This window comes from Mustelus asterias, chromosome 22 (genome assembly GCF_964213995.1).
Source record: "Mustelus asterias chromosome 22, sMusAst1.hap1.1, whole genome shotgun sequence".
In the NCBI taxonomy this organism is placed as follows: domain Eukaryota; kingdom Metazoa; phylum Chordata; class Chondrichthyes; order Carcharhiniformes; family Triakidae; genus Mustelus; species Mustelus asterias.
In genome coordinates, this window is record NC_135822.1 from 63041109 (window position 1) to 63055855 (window position 14747).

The 14747-nt window shown below is 43.3% G+C and overlaps 1 protein-coding gene across 1 annotated transcript in view; it reads right to left on the reverse strand.

Annotated features, from left to right (window-relative positions):
• letm2 (leucine zipper-EF-hand containing transmembrane protein 2) overlaps positions 1–14747 on the reverse strand; it is a 29153-nt gene that overhangs the window by 13735 nt on the left and 671 nt on the right. The window contains exons 2-4 of the mRNA XM_078238496.1: positions 9618–9723; positions 6275–6347; positions 419–854 (exon numbers count right to left, since the gene is read on the reverse strand). Coding sequence (XP_078094622.1) covers positions 419–854; positions 6275–6347; positions 9618–9723 — 615 coding nt within the window. The remainder of the gene's footprint in view (positions 1–418; positions 855–6274; positions 6348–9617; positions 9724–14747) is intronic.

Below are 14747 nucleotides of genomic sequence, written 5' to 3' on the forward strand. Positions count from 1 at the left end.
AGTGTAGTTTAGATCTGAAACAAAGTTTTTAAAAATCGAGAAACTTTATAAAGGCAGTTTTAATATGATTCAATTCAATGAACTGCAACCAATTGTGTTAAGTTAGTAACAGCTTAAGACATGAAAAAAATGTCAAAACTGTTGTGTGCTGGAACTAAATGACCTCAGAATAAAATGAGGAAAGTAGAGTAGGGGATTCACCACTCTCTCAGCTCTCGTGTGTAGAATGACGTTCCAAGTGAGGTATTCAAAAGGTGGCGGACACTCGAGTTTTGGGGTCAGTGCTTTAGAACAGGAGAAAAAAAAGTGGAAGGAATTTTTTTTTTTTAATTTCTTTCTCCATAATAAACTGATTAAAAAGCAATATCACATTGCTTATCTTTTGAGAAATGAATTGTAGCTCTGAGATCCTACCTACCCTCCGTCTCTCTCGACGAGTGAGCTGGTGCCCATACAGTAACCTTGAGACTATCCTTGCTGCGACCTTTGTGTCGATCCAAAGTAATCTGAATCCATTGTAGTAGCGTTTCAGTTCACTGATAATTTTCTGCTTCCAAGTTTGCTTCACAACAGCCTTTTCAGTTGTTTGGGAAAGTGAACCTTCTGCCTCAGGATCTGGTGGCTGCTTGTTTTTATTGTCCGGTTCTTTCTTCCCTTGAAGCCACCGAACTGACAGGTGGAATTTGCACACGGGTACTGAAGAGGGTTGCATGTGAGGTAAACTGCAGAGGTGAAGAGGGCAGTTCCTCCCAAGTCCCTTATCTGTGGGATATAGTCTGTTTGATTGAAAATCACGCACATGGAGAACCACCACTGAAGTCCATAAATTGCTCTGTGTGAAACAGCATGTTCCTCTATATAAAACAAAAGGCATTATATTTTGAAATTAAAAATGAATCCCACATTTCAACAAAGATTTCTGAATGTACTTTGAGACCATTTATCACGTTCACTATCACCCTTCCCATTCAGACACAGGCAGCAGGGAAGTGCAGTCTACAAACACTGGACAAGTTTGATTCCATTCTCAACAATAATATATTGTTCGAATATATTTCAAACTGGCAGGATTTCTTCATTCTAAATAACCAGCTCAGGTAAATAGTTCTCATAAAGCATTCAAAATTTCAGCAGAAATGGGCAAGAAAGATAAATACAAACGTGAAGTTAAGAAATAAATTGTTTGTAACTGTTTTTTTGAAAGAGAATTATAATTATGGATGTCTGCTGGTGAGAAACTATCTTTACTTGTCCAACAGGTAGGTAAACGTAACAAACTCACAGAGCTCTAAACAGTGAACTTTCTTGTGTTTTAGTTTACTGCATACATCATCTGCTGTGGCAGGATTTCCACAATTTTGTAAAAGTTGAAGAATTAACACACATTTTGACATTAGGGCCGATGTAGCCAGATTTATGAAATGAAATGGATGAATGAACAGGACTAAACAAAGAACTGATTTGCACCAATTGCATATTTTACTCTTCTCCGGAGAATATGAAAATAGTAAAGATGTTTCTCATAACTCTGAATATACAATTGCATTTTGAAATAATTAATCTAACATCGCAGTTTGCATCCCTGGGGTTTCTGACTGGTCTTTTCCATCACTCTCACCAGCTTTTACAGATGCAGCACAGAAAGCATTCTTTCTGGTTGTATCACAGCTTGGTCTGGCTCCTGTTCTGTCCAAGACCGCAAGGAACTGCAAAAGGTCATGAATGTAGGCCAATCCACCACGCAAACCAGCCTCCCATCCATTGACTCTGTCTATACTTCCCGCTGCCTCGGAAAAGCAGCCAGCATAATTAAGGACCCCACGCACTCCGAATATTCTCTCTTCCACCTTCTTCCTTCGGGAAAAAGATACAAAAGTCTGAGGTCACGTACCAACCGACTCAAGAACAGCTTCTTCCCTGCTGCTGTCAGACTTTTGAATGGACTTACCTTGCATTAAGTTGATCTTTCTCTACACCCTAGCTATGACTGTAACACTACATTCTGCACTCTCCTTTCCTTCTCTACGAATGGTACATTTTGTCTGTATAGCGCGCAAGAAACAATACTTTTCACTGTATGTTAATACGTGTGAAATCAAAATCAAATTGTGGTCTCAGCCTAACTTACAACTAGAAGTTAGGTTTCAAATTTATACAATTTAAAGTTCTTCAAGATAAAATGAAACAAAGGTTATTAAAGCTTGTATCTCATAACATTAATGTGTCAGTTACTTACAGGATTCAAAACAGCCCTTCCCACACAGATATGACTGTTATTGCAGACTGAAGACAATACTGCCGGAATTATCTAGAAACAGGCCATTCAGCCTAACTAGAGCAGTCCAGTGTTTATACTCCACTCAAGCCTCCTTCCATCTTTTCTCATCTAAGTCTACCATAGTCACCATCTATTGTGATCCTTTTTCTTCATATGTTTGTCAAGTTTCTCCTTAAATGAAACATTGTGATTCATTTTGACCAGTTGCTATAGTAGTGAGTTCCAGCTTCGTCCCATTCTCTGGATAAAGAAGTTTATTCTGAATTCCCTATTGGATTCCTTGGTGACCAACTTAAATTGATGACCTCAAGTTATGCTCTTCCCACAAGAGGAAACATTCTCTCTGAATCCACTCACTCAAAAACCTTTCAGAATTATAAAGATCTCTATGAGGTCACCCTTCATTCAAGAGAAAAGAGATCAGGTCTGTCAATCTTTTCCTGCTGTTATCCGTATGAATCTTCTTTGCACCCTCTCCAGTTTCTCCATGCTCTTTTTATATAACCAGAACAGAACGAAGTGTGGTCTAACCAAGGGTTGATACAAGTTAGCATAACTTCCCGACTTTTCAATTCTATCCTTCCAGAAATAAAGCAGAGTGAAGATTTTGCTTTTCTTCTGAGGATTGGAGGATAGCCAATGTGGTCCCGTTATTTAAGAAGGGTAGGAAGGATAACCCGGGTAATTATAGGCCGGTGAGCTTGACGTCCGTGGTGGGGAAGTTGTTGGAGAAGATTCTTAAAGATAGGATGTATGCGCATTTAGAAAGGAATAAACTCATTAACGATAGTCAACATGGTTTTGTGAGAGGGAGGTCATGCCTCACTAACCTGGTGGTGTTTTTTGAAGAAGTGACCAAAATGGTTGACGAAGGAAGGGCCGTGGATGTTGTCTATATGGACTTTAGTAAAGCGTTTGACAAAGTCCCTCATGGTAGGCTAGTGAAAAAGGTTGGATCCCATGGGATAAAGGGGGAGGTGGCTAGATGGGTGGAGAACTGGCTTGGTCATAGAAGACAGAGGGTGGTAGTGGAAGGGTCTTTTTCCGGCTGGAGGCCTGTGACTAGTGGTGTACCGCAGGGCTCTGTATTGGGACCTCTGCTGTTTGTGATTTATATAAATGATCTGGAAGAAGGAGTAACTGGGGTGATCAGTAAGTTTGCGGACGACACAAAACTGGCAGGACTTGCAGACAGTGAGGAACATAGTCAGAGGCTACAGAAGGATATAGATAGGCTGGTAATTTGGGCAAGGAAATGGCAGATGGAGTTCAATCCTGATAAATGCGAAGTGATGCATTTTGGTGGGAATAATGTAGGGAGGAGCTACACGATAAATGGAAGAACCATAAAGGGTGTAGAGACGCAGAGGGACCTGGGTGTGCAAGTCCACAGATCTTTGAAGGTGACGTCACAGGTGGAGAAGGTGGTGAAGAAGGCATATGGCATGCTTGCCTTTATAGGACGGGGCATAGAGTATAAAAGTTGGGGTCTGATGTTGCAGATGTATAGAACGTTGGTTCGGCCGCATTTGGAATACTGCGTCCAGTTCTGGTCGCCACACTACCAGAAGGACGTGGAGGCTTTGGAGAGAGTACAGAGGAGGTTTACCAGGATGTTGCCTGGTATGGAGGGGCTTGGTTATGAGGAGAGATTGGGGAAACTGGGGTTGTTCTCCTTGGAAAGACGGAGGATGAGGGGAGACTTAATAGAGGTGTATAAAATTATGAAAGGCATGGATAGGGTGAACGGTGGGAAGCTTTTCCCTGGGTCGGTGGTGACGTTCACGAGGGGTCATAGGTTCAAGGTGAAGGGGGGGAGGTTTAACACAGATATCAGAAGGACATATTTCACACAGAGGGTCGTGGGGGCCTGGAATGTGTTGCCGGGCAAGGTGGTGGAGGCGGACACACTGGGAACGTTTTAAGACTTATCTAGACAGCTATATGAACGGAGTGGGAATGGAGGGATACAAAAGAGTGGTCTAGTTTGGACCAGGGAGCGGCGCGGGCTAATTGTTCCTTGTTTCTCGTTTCAAGGCTTCATTCTATGATCATCTTGCTGGTGCCAGTACAGAGCGGGACTGCGGATAGTTGGGAACCTGTCTCGGGGGCAGGGAATTCATATGGTGTTCGTGGAAGTGGAAATGACTAGGGTTGGGAAGCATTTTCCGATCAGGGCCATTGTGATCTCCTGGACTCGTTTCGATCGCCTCAGGGGGTCGGAGAGGAATTTCCCAGATTTTTTTTTCCCCATATTGGCCCTGGGGTTTTTCACTCTGGGTTTTCGCCTCTCCCTGGAGATCACATGGTCTGGAATGGGGGGGTGGGGGTGAGTTAATAGGTTGTAATGAACAAAGCATCGTAGCTGTGAGGGACAGCTCGGTGGATAGGATATTGGTATGTAGATAGGCTGGAAAATTGGGCGGGGATCCTGGATTCAGGATTCAATCCTGGACCGGGGAGTGGCATGGGCTTGGAGGGCCGAAGGGCCTGTTCCTGTGCTGTATTGTTCTTTGTTGTTCTGACCTTGCCAGCCTATGGGACAATTGGGAGAGATAGCCAATACTGAGGAGGACTGTAGCAATTACAGGACAACATGAACAACATTGCTGGATGGGCAAACAGTTGGGAAATTAAGTTCAACACAGATAAATGAGAGGTAGTAGATTTCGTTCAGAAGAATGGGGAGGTGACTGATAACTTGGCAAGTTTAAGTCTCGGTTGGGGAGAGGTACAAAGAGATCTCGAACAAATACATCAGTCAGCAAAAATTTTAGTTTAGTTCTGTTGGCACGGCTGGGTTCAGAGGGATTGTATGTAAGGTGAAGCTTGAATGCACATTGCACTCCAGGGCAGAGAAACATTGGAAGGAGAGGTTGAAACCCTGGAGGTGGATCCTGGGTGAAGACATCTGAGAGAAAGCATCATTTAGGAAGAAGATTCCAAGACATGTTTCTTTTTCCCTCGAGTGGAGAATAGAAACTTTTGTATGAAAGAAAGAGAAAGACCAGTTGTCTCAGTGTGAAAAGCAATGGGGGAGGATGGAGGTTCGGGGGTGGGTGGGGGGGGGGGGCGATTGTGGCCCCGCTGATGAGAAATCTGTAGAAGTTTTTTTAGGGTGGTGTTTGTCACTTGGTTTCAGAGTGTGACCACAGTTTGTCTATTGATTTGCATGGACTTCTCACTTAGCATGCACATTAGAATTTCAGATAGATTTTGTAACTTGTGTTATTCATACAAAAATCTGTATATATCTGTAAAAGCTAGTCATGATGTGGATATCCCGGTGTTGGACTGGGGTAAACACAGTAAGAGTTTTAACAACACCAGGTTAAAGTCCAACAGGTTTATTCGGTAGCAAATGCCATTAGCTTTTGGAGCGCTGCTCCTTCGTCAGATGGAGTGGATATCCACTCCATCTGACGAAGGAGCAGCACTTCTTCCTCTGGGTTGGGAAGCAGTGGTGTTCTGTTGGCACGGCTGGGTTCAGAGGAATTGTATGTAAGGTGAAGCTTGAATGCACATGGCACTCCAGGGCAGAGAAACATTGGAAGGAGAGGTTGAAACCCTGGAGGTGGATCCTGGAGTGGATATCCACTCCATCTAACGAAGGAGCAGCACTCTGAAAGCTAATGGCATTTGCTACCAAATAAACCTGTTGGACTTTAACCTGGTGTTGTTAAAACTCTTACTATATCTGTAAAAGTACAGTTGGCGTGAAGGGGTAGTGTAATTTAGTTCATCTTTTGTTTAATAAATGCTTTGTTCTCTTGTTTAACGTTTATCAGCTGTCAGATATGACTGTTCAGTAGCTGCTCTCCACACTGCTAAACAGAATATAAAAGTTAGCATCCATCTAGCCGGGTTCACTCTGGGATCTGACTTGTCCAGTAGTAATATCAGCTGAGATCGTAACAGTTAAAGTACAAACAATTCAAGATTTCAAAGTTAACATTTCCTCATTAATATATTTTTGAGAAGGATTCACCATCTTACCTTGATCTGAGAACAGAGGTAAGTAGGCTTGGGTTGAAATAAGCCATTTCTTCATCAAGTGGAGCATGTAATCCTAAATGATAAGAATAAATTAACACAGCAATTCTTTAAATTTAGCATCTGCAAAATGCAACATGCAGTTTAGGCAGTATTCATCTTAATAAGCGAAATGCTTGTTTGTGATTTTAAAGCCATAATTCCTATTCGCTGGTTCAAAGCAGTGAAGCTATAATTACTTCCAATGTTGCAATGTTGAGAAGAGGAACGGTAGCACAGTGGTTAGCACTGCTGCTTCACAGCTCCAGGGTCCCGGGTTCGACTCCCGGCTCGGGTCACTGTCTGTGTGGAGTTTGCACATTCTCTTCGTGTCTGCGTGGGTTTCCTCCGGGTGCTCCGGTTTCCTCCCACAGTCCAAAGATGTGCGGGTTAGGTTGATTGGCCATTCTAAATTGCCCCTCAGTGTCCTGAGATGCGTAGGTTAGAGGGATTAGCAGGTAAATATGTGGGGGTAGGGCCTGGGTGGGATTGTGGTCGGTGCAGACTCGATGGGCCGAATGGCCTCCTTCTGCACTGTAGGGTTTCTATGATTTCTATGATTTCTATGAGGAAGCAGTGCATTCCTGGTCATCAGCCCCAGCTATAAGGATACACGTTGAAATCAGGCAAAGACAGAACTGTGTTGTTTTACTCCCTCAAACAGCCCATCAATGCTCTTGGTCTACAAAACATTGAATGTTTGGAAGCAGTTAGATATAGCATTTGAGGCGAAGGATATGGGACGGGGGGGGCGGGGGGGGCAGTGGGATCAGGCTACTGAATTGGATGATCAGCCATGATCAAAATGGATGGTGGAGCAGGCTTGAAGGTCCAAATGGCCTCCTGCTGCTCCTATTTTCTATGTAGATTTGTCACGAAGGACAGTCATTTGAGTGACATGCAGAAGACCAGCCATCAAACTATGCCAAGTGAGGTGGTCAATGAGGATAACGAGGGATTTGGCAGAAAAAGCAGGGAGAAAGAAAAGCAGGGTAGCAAAAATGTTTCAGTGATGTATCTTTCTCATTGGTTTTCAGGTGGAATAATAATGATGATCCAATTTAAAAGCAATTCACCAGTATAATAAAGAGGAAATACATTTGTATTTCGGGCTGGATCATATCATTGACATAATTCATGTGCAAACATTCTGCTCAACCAGACATTGATGCAAGTTCGTTGAGATCTGTCAGTCATTTCAATTTGCAAAATATTGCCCAAATTCTATCATTCAGGGATATATTGAAAATTATCTTTTTCTGTCCAGAAAATAAAGCACAGCCAGAAATAATTATAGCACTGAAATACAGCAATGCCTGTCCTGTGAAGGCTCCAGAAAAGCTAGTTCAGTAATTGTGTGGCTTTGTTTGTGAAGAGGGAGAAGTGAAAGAGGAGGAGCAGGCACCTTGTTCAGTCTTGTTGGATCTTGCTCATGTAGAGTCCTATGGCAACCCACTATCCTTACCCAAGTAGTCATTCTTATGCAAATTTGGGCAATAGTGTCAGTAGATTAGTGAGCCAGCACAACCAATGTCCACACACCACACTTTTGAATAGGGACTACCGGAGGGTAACCAAAAGGATCCCCGGATGATTTTCCCCTGAGGGGACAGAGGAGTCAACAGTTCAGCTGTGGTTAAGATCCCCATTCTACTTCCAAACAACGTCAGTAGAATCAAGCTCTTCCAATAGCTCAACATGTAAACAAACAATGTACTCTGTCACAACTATTCACAACAAGAAGGTCCCAGGTTGGCGGTCTATGCTGCGAGCTACCCAACATCCATGGAGGATGACAATTGGACTCGGGGATAAGAACACCAGAGTGTGCCCTTAAATCCCAAAGTAGCTAGATTAGGTCAAACTGTACTTACGAAATGAGTGAATTCAGGTGCGATGGATTCCAACAAATGAAAAGTCCAACAATTTATTGTCCATTCTGAGACATTGAAACATGCAATTTTGCAAGCTCCTGGTGTTCTGTTGTAGAGCACTGAAGGAGAAATCATTGGAGTTTGTAACAAAGGCAATGCATTCAGCTTGAGGTAATTTAGCACAAGTTGGTATTTCAGTTTGTAAGTGCTGATAGTAAGGAAGCAGTTTATTTGAAAATAAATAGAAAACCAAAAGATGTGTGGGTTAGGTTGATTGGCCATGCTAAAAATTGCCCTTAGTGTCCTGAGATGCGTAGGTTAGAGGGATTAGTGGGTAAATATGTAGGGATATGGGGGTAGGGCCCGGGTGGGATTGTGGTCAGTGCAGACTCGATGGGCCGAATGGCCTCTTTCTGCACTGTAGGGTTTCTATGATTTCTGTTTGAAAGTACCTGCCGATGTATACAAGAAGAAAAGTTGTTTACCAATGAGCACTGAAACTAAAGGGTGCTGATTTAACACAATTGGGGTATTATGATCACTATTTCCCAGCAAATCTTTCATGATGATATTACTAATTAACCTTGCCTCATAGATCTAAAATAGCTTTTTCCTAGTCGGTTCCACAATATATTGCTCCACAAAACTATCACTAAAGCATTCTACAAACTCACCTTCCAGGCCACCTGTACCAGTTTGACTTGACCATAGAATCATAGAATCCCGAGTGCAGAAGGCCATTCGGCCCGTCGAGTCTGCACCGACTCTCCTAAAGAGCAACCAGGCCCACCTCCCACGCTCCATCCCTGTACTCCGCCCATTGACTGTAGCTATTCTACCTGGTCTGCACACTTTGGACACGAAGAGGCAAATTAGCATGTCCAATTCACCTAACCTGCACATCTTTGGACACTAAAGGGCTACTTATTGTGTCCAGTCAACCTAACCCACACATCTTTGGAGTGTGGGAGGAAACCAGAGCACCCGGAGGAAACCCACACAGACCATATCTGTGTGTCAAATTTAATTGCAATCCATTGTTAGTTTTTGAGATTTGATGAGACAAACAGACTAACAAACAAGGGCAAAAGCACTACATGCGTCCACCTTCACTGCGGAAGGTAATAAAATGCAATACCACTTTATCCCTCTGCACCAAATTCCTGATTGCGCATTAGGTTTATGAAGCACTCTGTTCTTGGATCACCTGATGCTTCCTCACGTAATGTGAGCATCAACAGTGAATTTTGACCGTGAAGTCAATACCTATTTTGTACATTTCCAGCAGGGGTCATTCGCGACCAGTACCAGGAACTTGACTTTTTTTTCTGTCTCTTGTCCAGGGTCAAGAGCAACAGGAGCATTCCAATTACTGTTCAGACTAAGACCTGATATCACAACACATGTCGATGATTCAGAATGTATGTACTTACCTTGTGCATTTATTGGGCCATAATGATATGGTTGAAAATGGAATGCAAGACTTGTGCTGGATTCAATTCTGTCTCCCCTCAGAATTCTCACAGAGGATGACTCAAACTTAGGTTATGCAGGGTAATCACATCCAACAAAACAGATTTTACAGAACTTGAATCTTGCGTTCTAAAGCAAATTATCTGCAAGGGAAAACATTGCTTATTAGCATGATTGCAACACAGAACAAATGAACAAATACAGAGCTAAAACTGAGTCAAAACAGACACTTTAAGGTTACAGCAACTTAGTCATGCGATGCATATCATCAAAATGGGTGACGATGCAACGAGAAAAAAAAAATTGAGGCTTTTTTTTTCCTTTGAAACAAAGGATAAAACAACAGTCCTTATTTCAACATCATTCACACCTAACTCTTCTTGCCCTATCCATGTGGAGGTTGCGGCACCGTGGGTCAGAGAACTCAAAAAGGAAAGGTGAAACCGTCAATCAGCTCCAAAATCATCCAGTTGGAGAACCACCCTACTGGCAGGACTTGGATTCAAAATGTGTGTCCAACTTCAAGGGTATGATTCATTTCACAAACAATTCCTTGCCCAAAATTTGATTTCCCTCACAGGTTCTAAAAATATACTGACTGACGGTTTTAAACAAAGGTGTTGGAATTAAAATGCATTCAAATAACAATTTCCAGATTGTGCATTGCAACTGACATTTACTGCACAAGACATTTTAATGACCGTTGTTTGATAAACAAACCATTATTGAAATTATGCCAATCAACAATGTCCAAAATACTTCCACATCTATTTAATACAAATATGATTTACAGGAAAGCAACAAGCATGGTTAATTTTGAGTTTCAGCAATGTGCGCTTACAAAGAAATATTTACATGAATTGTGAAACAAAAAAATTGTCTTCCCAAACATGGGCTGTTTGGAAAATTAAAATCTCAGCCAATGGAACAATTATTGATGAGAAATTAAGCACATCAGCTCCTTACGATTGACTCGAGTATATTTAGAAGGTACTATGAATAAGTTTTGACTCATAAGACAAGTCTGGAACAATGTTTCAGCACAAGCGAGAAAATGGAGGGTTACAGAGGGAGTAGAGGAGTGGCACTAATTGGATAGCTCTTGCAAAACAGCCTGCAGGAAAGCAGGATGATTCCACTGGCCTCTGCCAGAGTAGTGTGATTCGATGATTAGAACAAGAAAAAATGATGAGCTGTGTGGCCTCCCTGATCTCCACTTCCTTTGTGAAGTTTGATGTTTCCGATACAATATCACACAGGGCTTAAACTGGGTTCCAGAAGCACTGCTGTCTCATGGGCAATTACCTTTTGTTTTGGTGAGGGGAGGCATTTGAGAAAATAAGCCAACTTTATAAGTATTTTTTCAGCACAGGAAAGTTGAAATAAAATCTGTCGTGTCCATAACAAAATGCGAACATTAGTAACGGAAACAAATTTAGGCCCTACGACCCCTCAAGCCTACTCAATCCATCATGCAAACCAGCCTCCCATCCATTGACTGTCTACACTTCCCGCTACCTCGGTAACACAGCCAGCATCATTAAGGACCCCACGAACCCTGGACATTCTCTCTTCCACTACCTTCCATCAGGAAAAAGATACAAAAGTCTGAGGTCATGTACCAACTGACTCAAGAACAGCTTCTTCCCTGCTGCCATCAGACTTTTGAATGGACTTACCTCGCATTGAGTTGATCTTTCTCTACACCCCAGCTATGACTGTAACACGACATTCTGCACACTCTCCTTTCCTTCTCTAGGAACAGTGTGCTTTGTCTGTATAGCGAGCAAGAAACAATACTTTTCACTGTATACCAATACATGTGACAGTAATAAATCAAATCAAACAAATAAATCAAATAAAAATCAATTATCTGTAAGATCAGGGCTAATCCTCAAACCCAACCCAAAGATCAGCCATGATCTTATTGAATGGCGGAGCAGGCTTGAGGGGCGAGATGGCCTACTCCTGCTCCTATTTCTTATTATTATGTTCTTATTAACCCCAATTCTCCATTCAATCCTCACATGGCTTAATTCCTTTAAGGACCAACATATCTCAACTTTGACAATAACTGAGAGTTGAGTGCTCTGGATTTGTGATCTCCAACAATTCCTGACCCTCAGGGTGCAGAGATTTCTCTTCAACTCATTACGAACTGGTTGTCCTCTTACTCTCAAACTATGCCACGCCCCCTCCGCCCCCCCCCCCCCCCACCCCAAATCTTACAGTCTTTTGAAGGGGGAAAAAGGCCTGTCAGTATCCAGTCTGTCAGATCTATCAGGAGAGGACTACATGCTTCAGTGAGATCACTGCTCATTCTTGTGAACTCCAGTGAGTCCAGACCCATTCTGCTCAATCCAAAAATGCATCTGATGACAGTGCTGACATGATCACAACGGTGCTTGGAGACAAAGATTTGGAATCTTTGCACTTGGCAGCAGAGTGCAAGAGTGCTTGGTAATGGCTGAAGAGGCAAGTTGAGGGTGCACTAAAGCTGCTGGCTCTATATTGGGGGCGGGGGGGGGGGAGGGGCGGGGGCCTGGTTAGCCTCACAGTGCTAGGGACCCAGGTTCGATTCCAACCTTGGGGGTGACTGTGTGGAGTTTGTACATTCTCCCCACCGTGTCTGTGTGTGTTTCCTCCCACAGTCCAAAGATGTGCAGGTTAAGTGGACTGGCCATACTAAATTGGTAGCAAACGCCACTAGCTTTCGGAGCGTGCTGCTCCTTCGTCAGGTGGAGTGGGAGATCTCCCACAACAATCACGCTCCGAAAGCGAGTGGCGTTTGCGACCAAATAAACCTGTTGGACTTTAACCTGGTGTTGTGAGACTTCTTACTGTGTTGACCCCAGTCCAACGCTGGCATCTCCACATCTTACTAAATTGCCCATTAGTGTCAGGAGGACTGACGGGGTTACGGGGATAGGGCCTGAGTGGGATTGTTGCCGGCGCAGGCTCGATGGGCTGAATGGCCTCCTCCTGCACTGGAGGGGATTCTATATCTGGCCGGACAGTCTTGAGATGCTCCAGACAATCACATTACTGCAGCAAACATTTCACAAAATCAGAGGCAGGGAACTCCAAAACTGACACGAGAATGACACTGGAGTGAATGGTGGAACGCCAGCCCCTCGCTGGGGTTTGCTGCTTCAATCAGGGTGGACAGGGGGGAAGGGTTATCCCGCTGCACAAGCCGGTTTCTATGGGAACCACAAGCTTGGTGCACTCCACTCCCCTGTCCCCCCGTCCCCAAAATAGGAAGGGAGGAGGCGGCTCCAATTCAAAGCGCCCCTCGCGGCCACTCTGCGGCGCGCGCCCTCTCCAACCGCCGGGTCGAGACGGCACGGGTCTGAGGTGGGGGAGGGGGGGAAATCAACCGTCAATATGTCGCGAGGACTACCCCTACCAGCCGCGACGCACCGCCTTTTGACCGCGAGACCGCCTCCTCCCGATGATTGATGCCTCCCTCCGCCAATGGCCAGGCCGGATTGAAGATTGACAGCCGCCTGGGAACCAATCAGGCCTTTCCCCTCCCCCCCTCAGCCGCTGGGGGACCTTCCTGCTGGGAGGGAGGGGGTCAAGGACATGTTTGGGTGGTGGAGTAGCCCGCATCAATTTGGGCAAACTCTCAATACCCTGACTCCCCAGCCGTTCATCATCCTCGAGGCTGGCAAATTTTCCCTCGTATTTTGGTCAAAACAAAAAGTTGCACTTGTGATTTCTCCCCTAATTGAGTGACAGGATTAAGTTGTTGTGGTAACATGCAGAATTCCCAATAGTCTCCCCTATCCTTAATGAAACTCAAATTAATATGAAATACAACCACACCACCCATGCTCAGTGGTTTACACAATTATAACATCCACAATAAAGCCTGGGATATTGCATCATCCCTAATATTACAATAAATATTTTCACAATTCACATTGAAGTCAATTAACAAATTTCTACCACTATTTATCTACGATGTGACCTATTGCAACCCATTGCCAGAGTCCCAGTTCTTCACTATATCTGCCCCAAGGGCTGGAAGTTAATTTATCTCTCCTGGTTTCACTGGATGAGGACAACCCAGATCCAGTGAAAAGATCATTGAACTGAAGTGCTATTTCTCCCTCCACAGATGCTGCCTCACCTGCCCATCATTTTCAACATTTTCGCTTTGTTTCCCTGTATCTTGCTGTTTCCCTCCTCCCATCTCTCTCCCTCTCTTTGTAGGCTCCAAAACTGCATTACCGATCAAGCCTGAGGCTTTTCCAAATTTATCCAATAATAAAGCAGGACTTGGAACTGAGTAAAGTCCAATCTTGTGTTTCTTGTGCTTGCTACACAACATGTTCTTTGGAACAAGGATATAATGGGGCTTTATATAATTTAATTACTTCCCGCTCTCATCTCTTTTTCTTGCTTTGTCTATTCTAGGTGCTGCATTATGTGTATCTTTTAAAATGTTAATTAACTGTTATTTAATTGTCTTGTTTTTATGTATTCCAGATAATGTCAGCCTCTGTGGATTTGTGTGTGTGTTCTCATTACTGAGTTACATTTATGTTGCCCTGTGGGCTTCAAATGGATTTAATAGAAATCTGTGCATTACAGCTTTCCATATATGAGAGAAATGCCAATGAGATTTCATATTAAAAAGAATTGCTCACAGCTGGAGTGAATTCATTTTTTTCAGTATTACTTCAGATTATTTGATTCTTACAAAAGAAAAAAACAATTTTTTTGTTCAGATTATGAATTTTTTTCTTCTGTACTCCACTCTGAAGGTTTCAATGACATGCATTTCTAAAGTGACTGTTCTTCATTTGTACGTCTAGACAGTAAGCAGCAGCATCTATTCAACCATGGCAGATCATTAACCCATTCCTCCCCTTGTCTGATAACCATCAATGCATTAGCTCTTTAATCATTTTTTTTCATTCTTAGCCTCGACTTTCCTCTTCAATTTTCACCCCACCCACCCCCACCAGTATTTCATCTTAGGGTACAGTTCCGTGATCACCTGTGGCTTGTCACCTAACTAGGTAGTTGATGAAGGAAGAATCAGGTTCAACTTGATTCTTTCCTCATTCAACACTTTA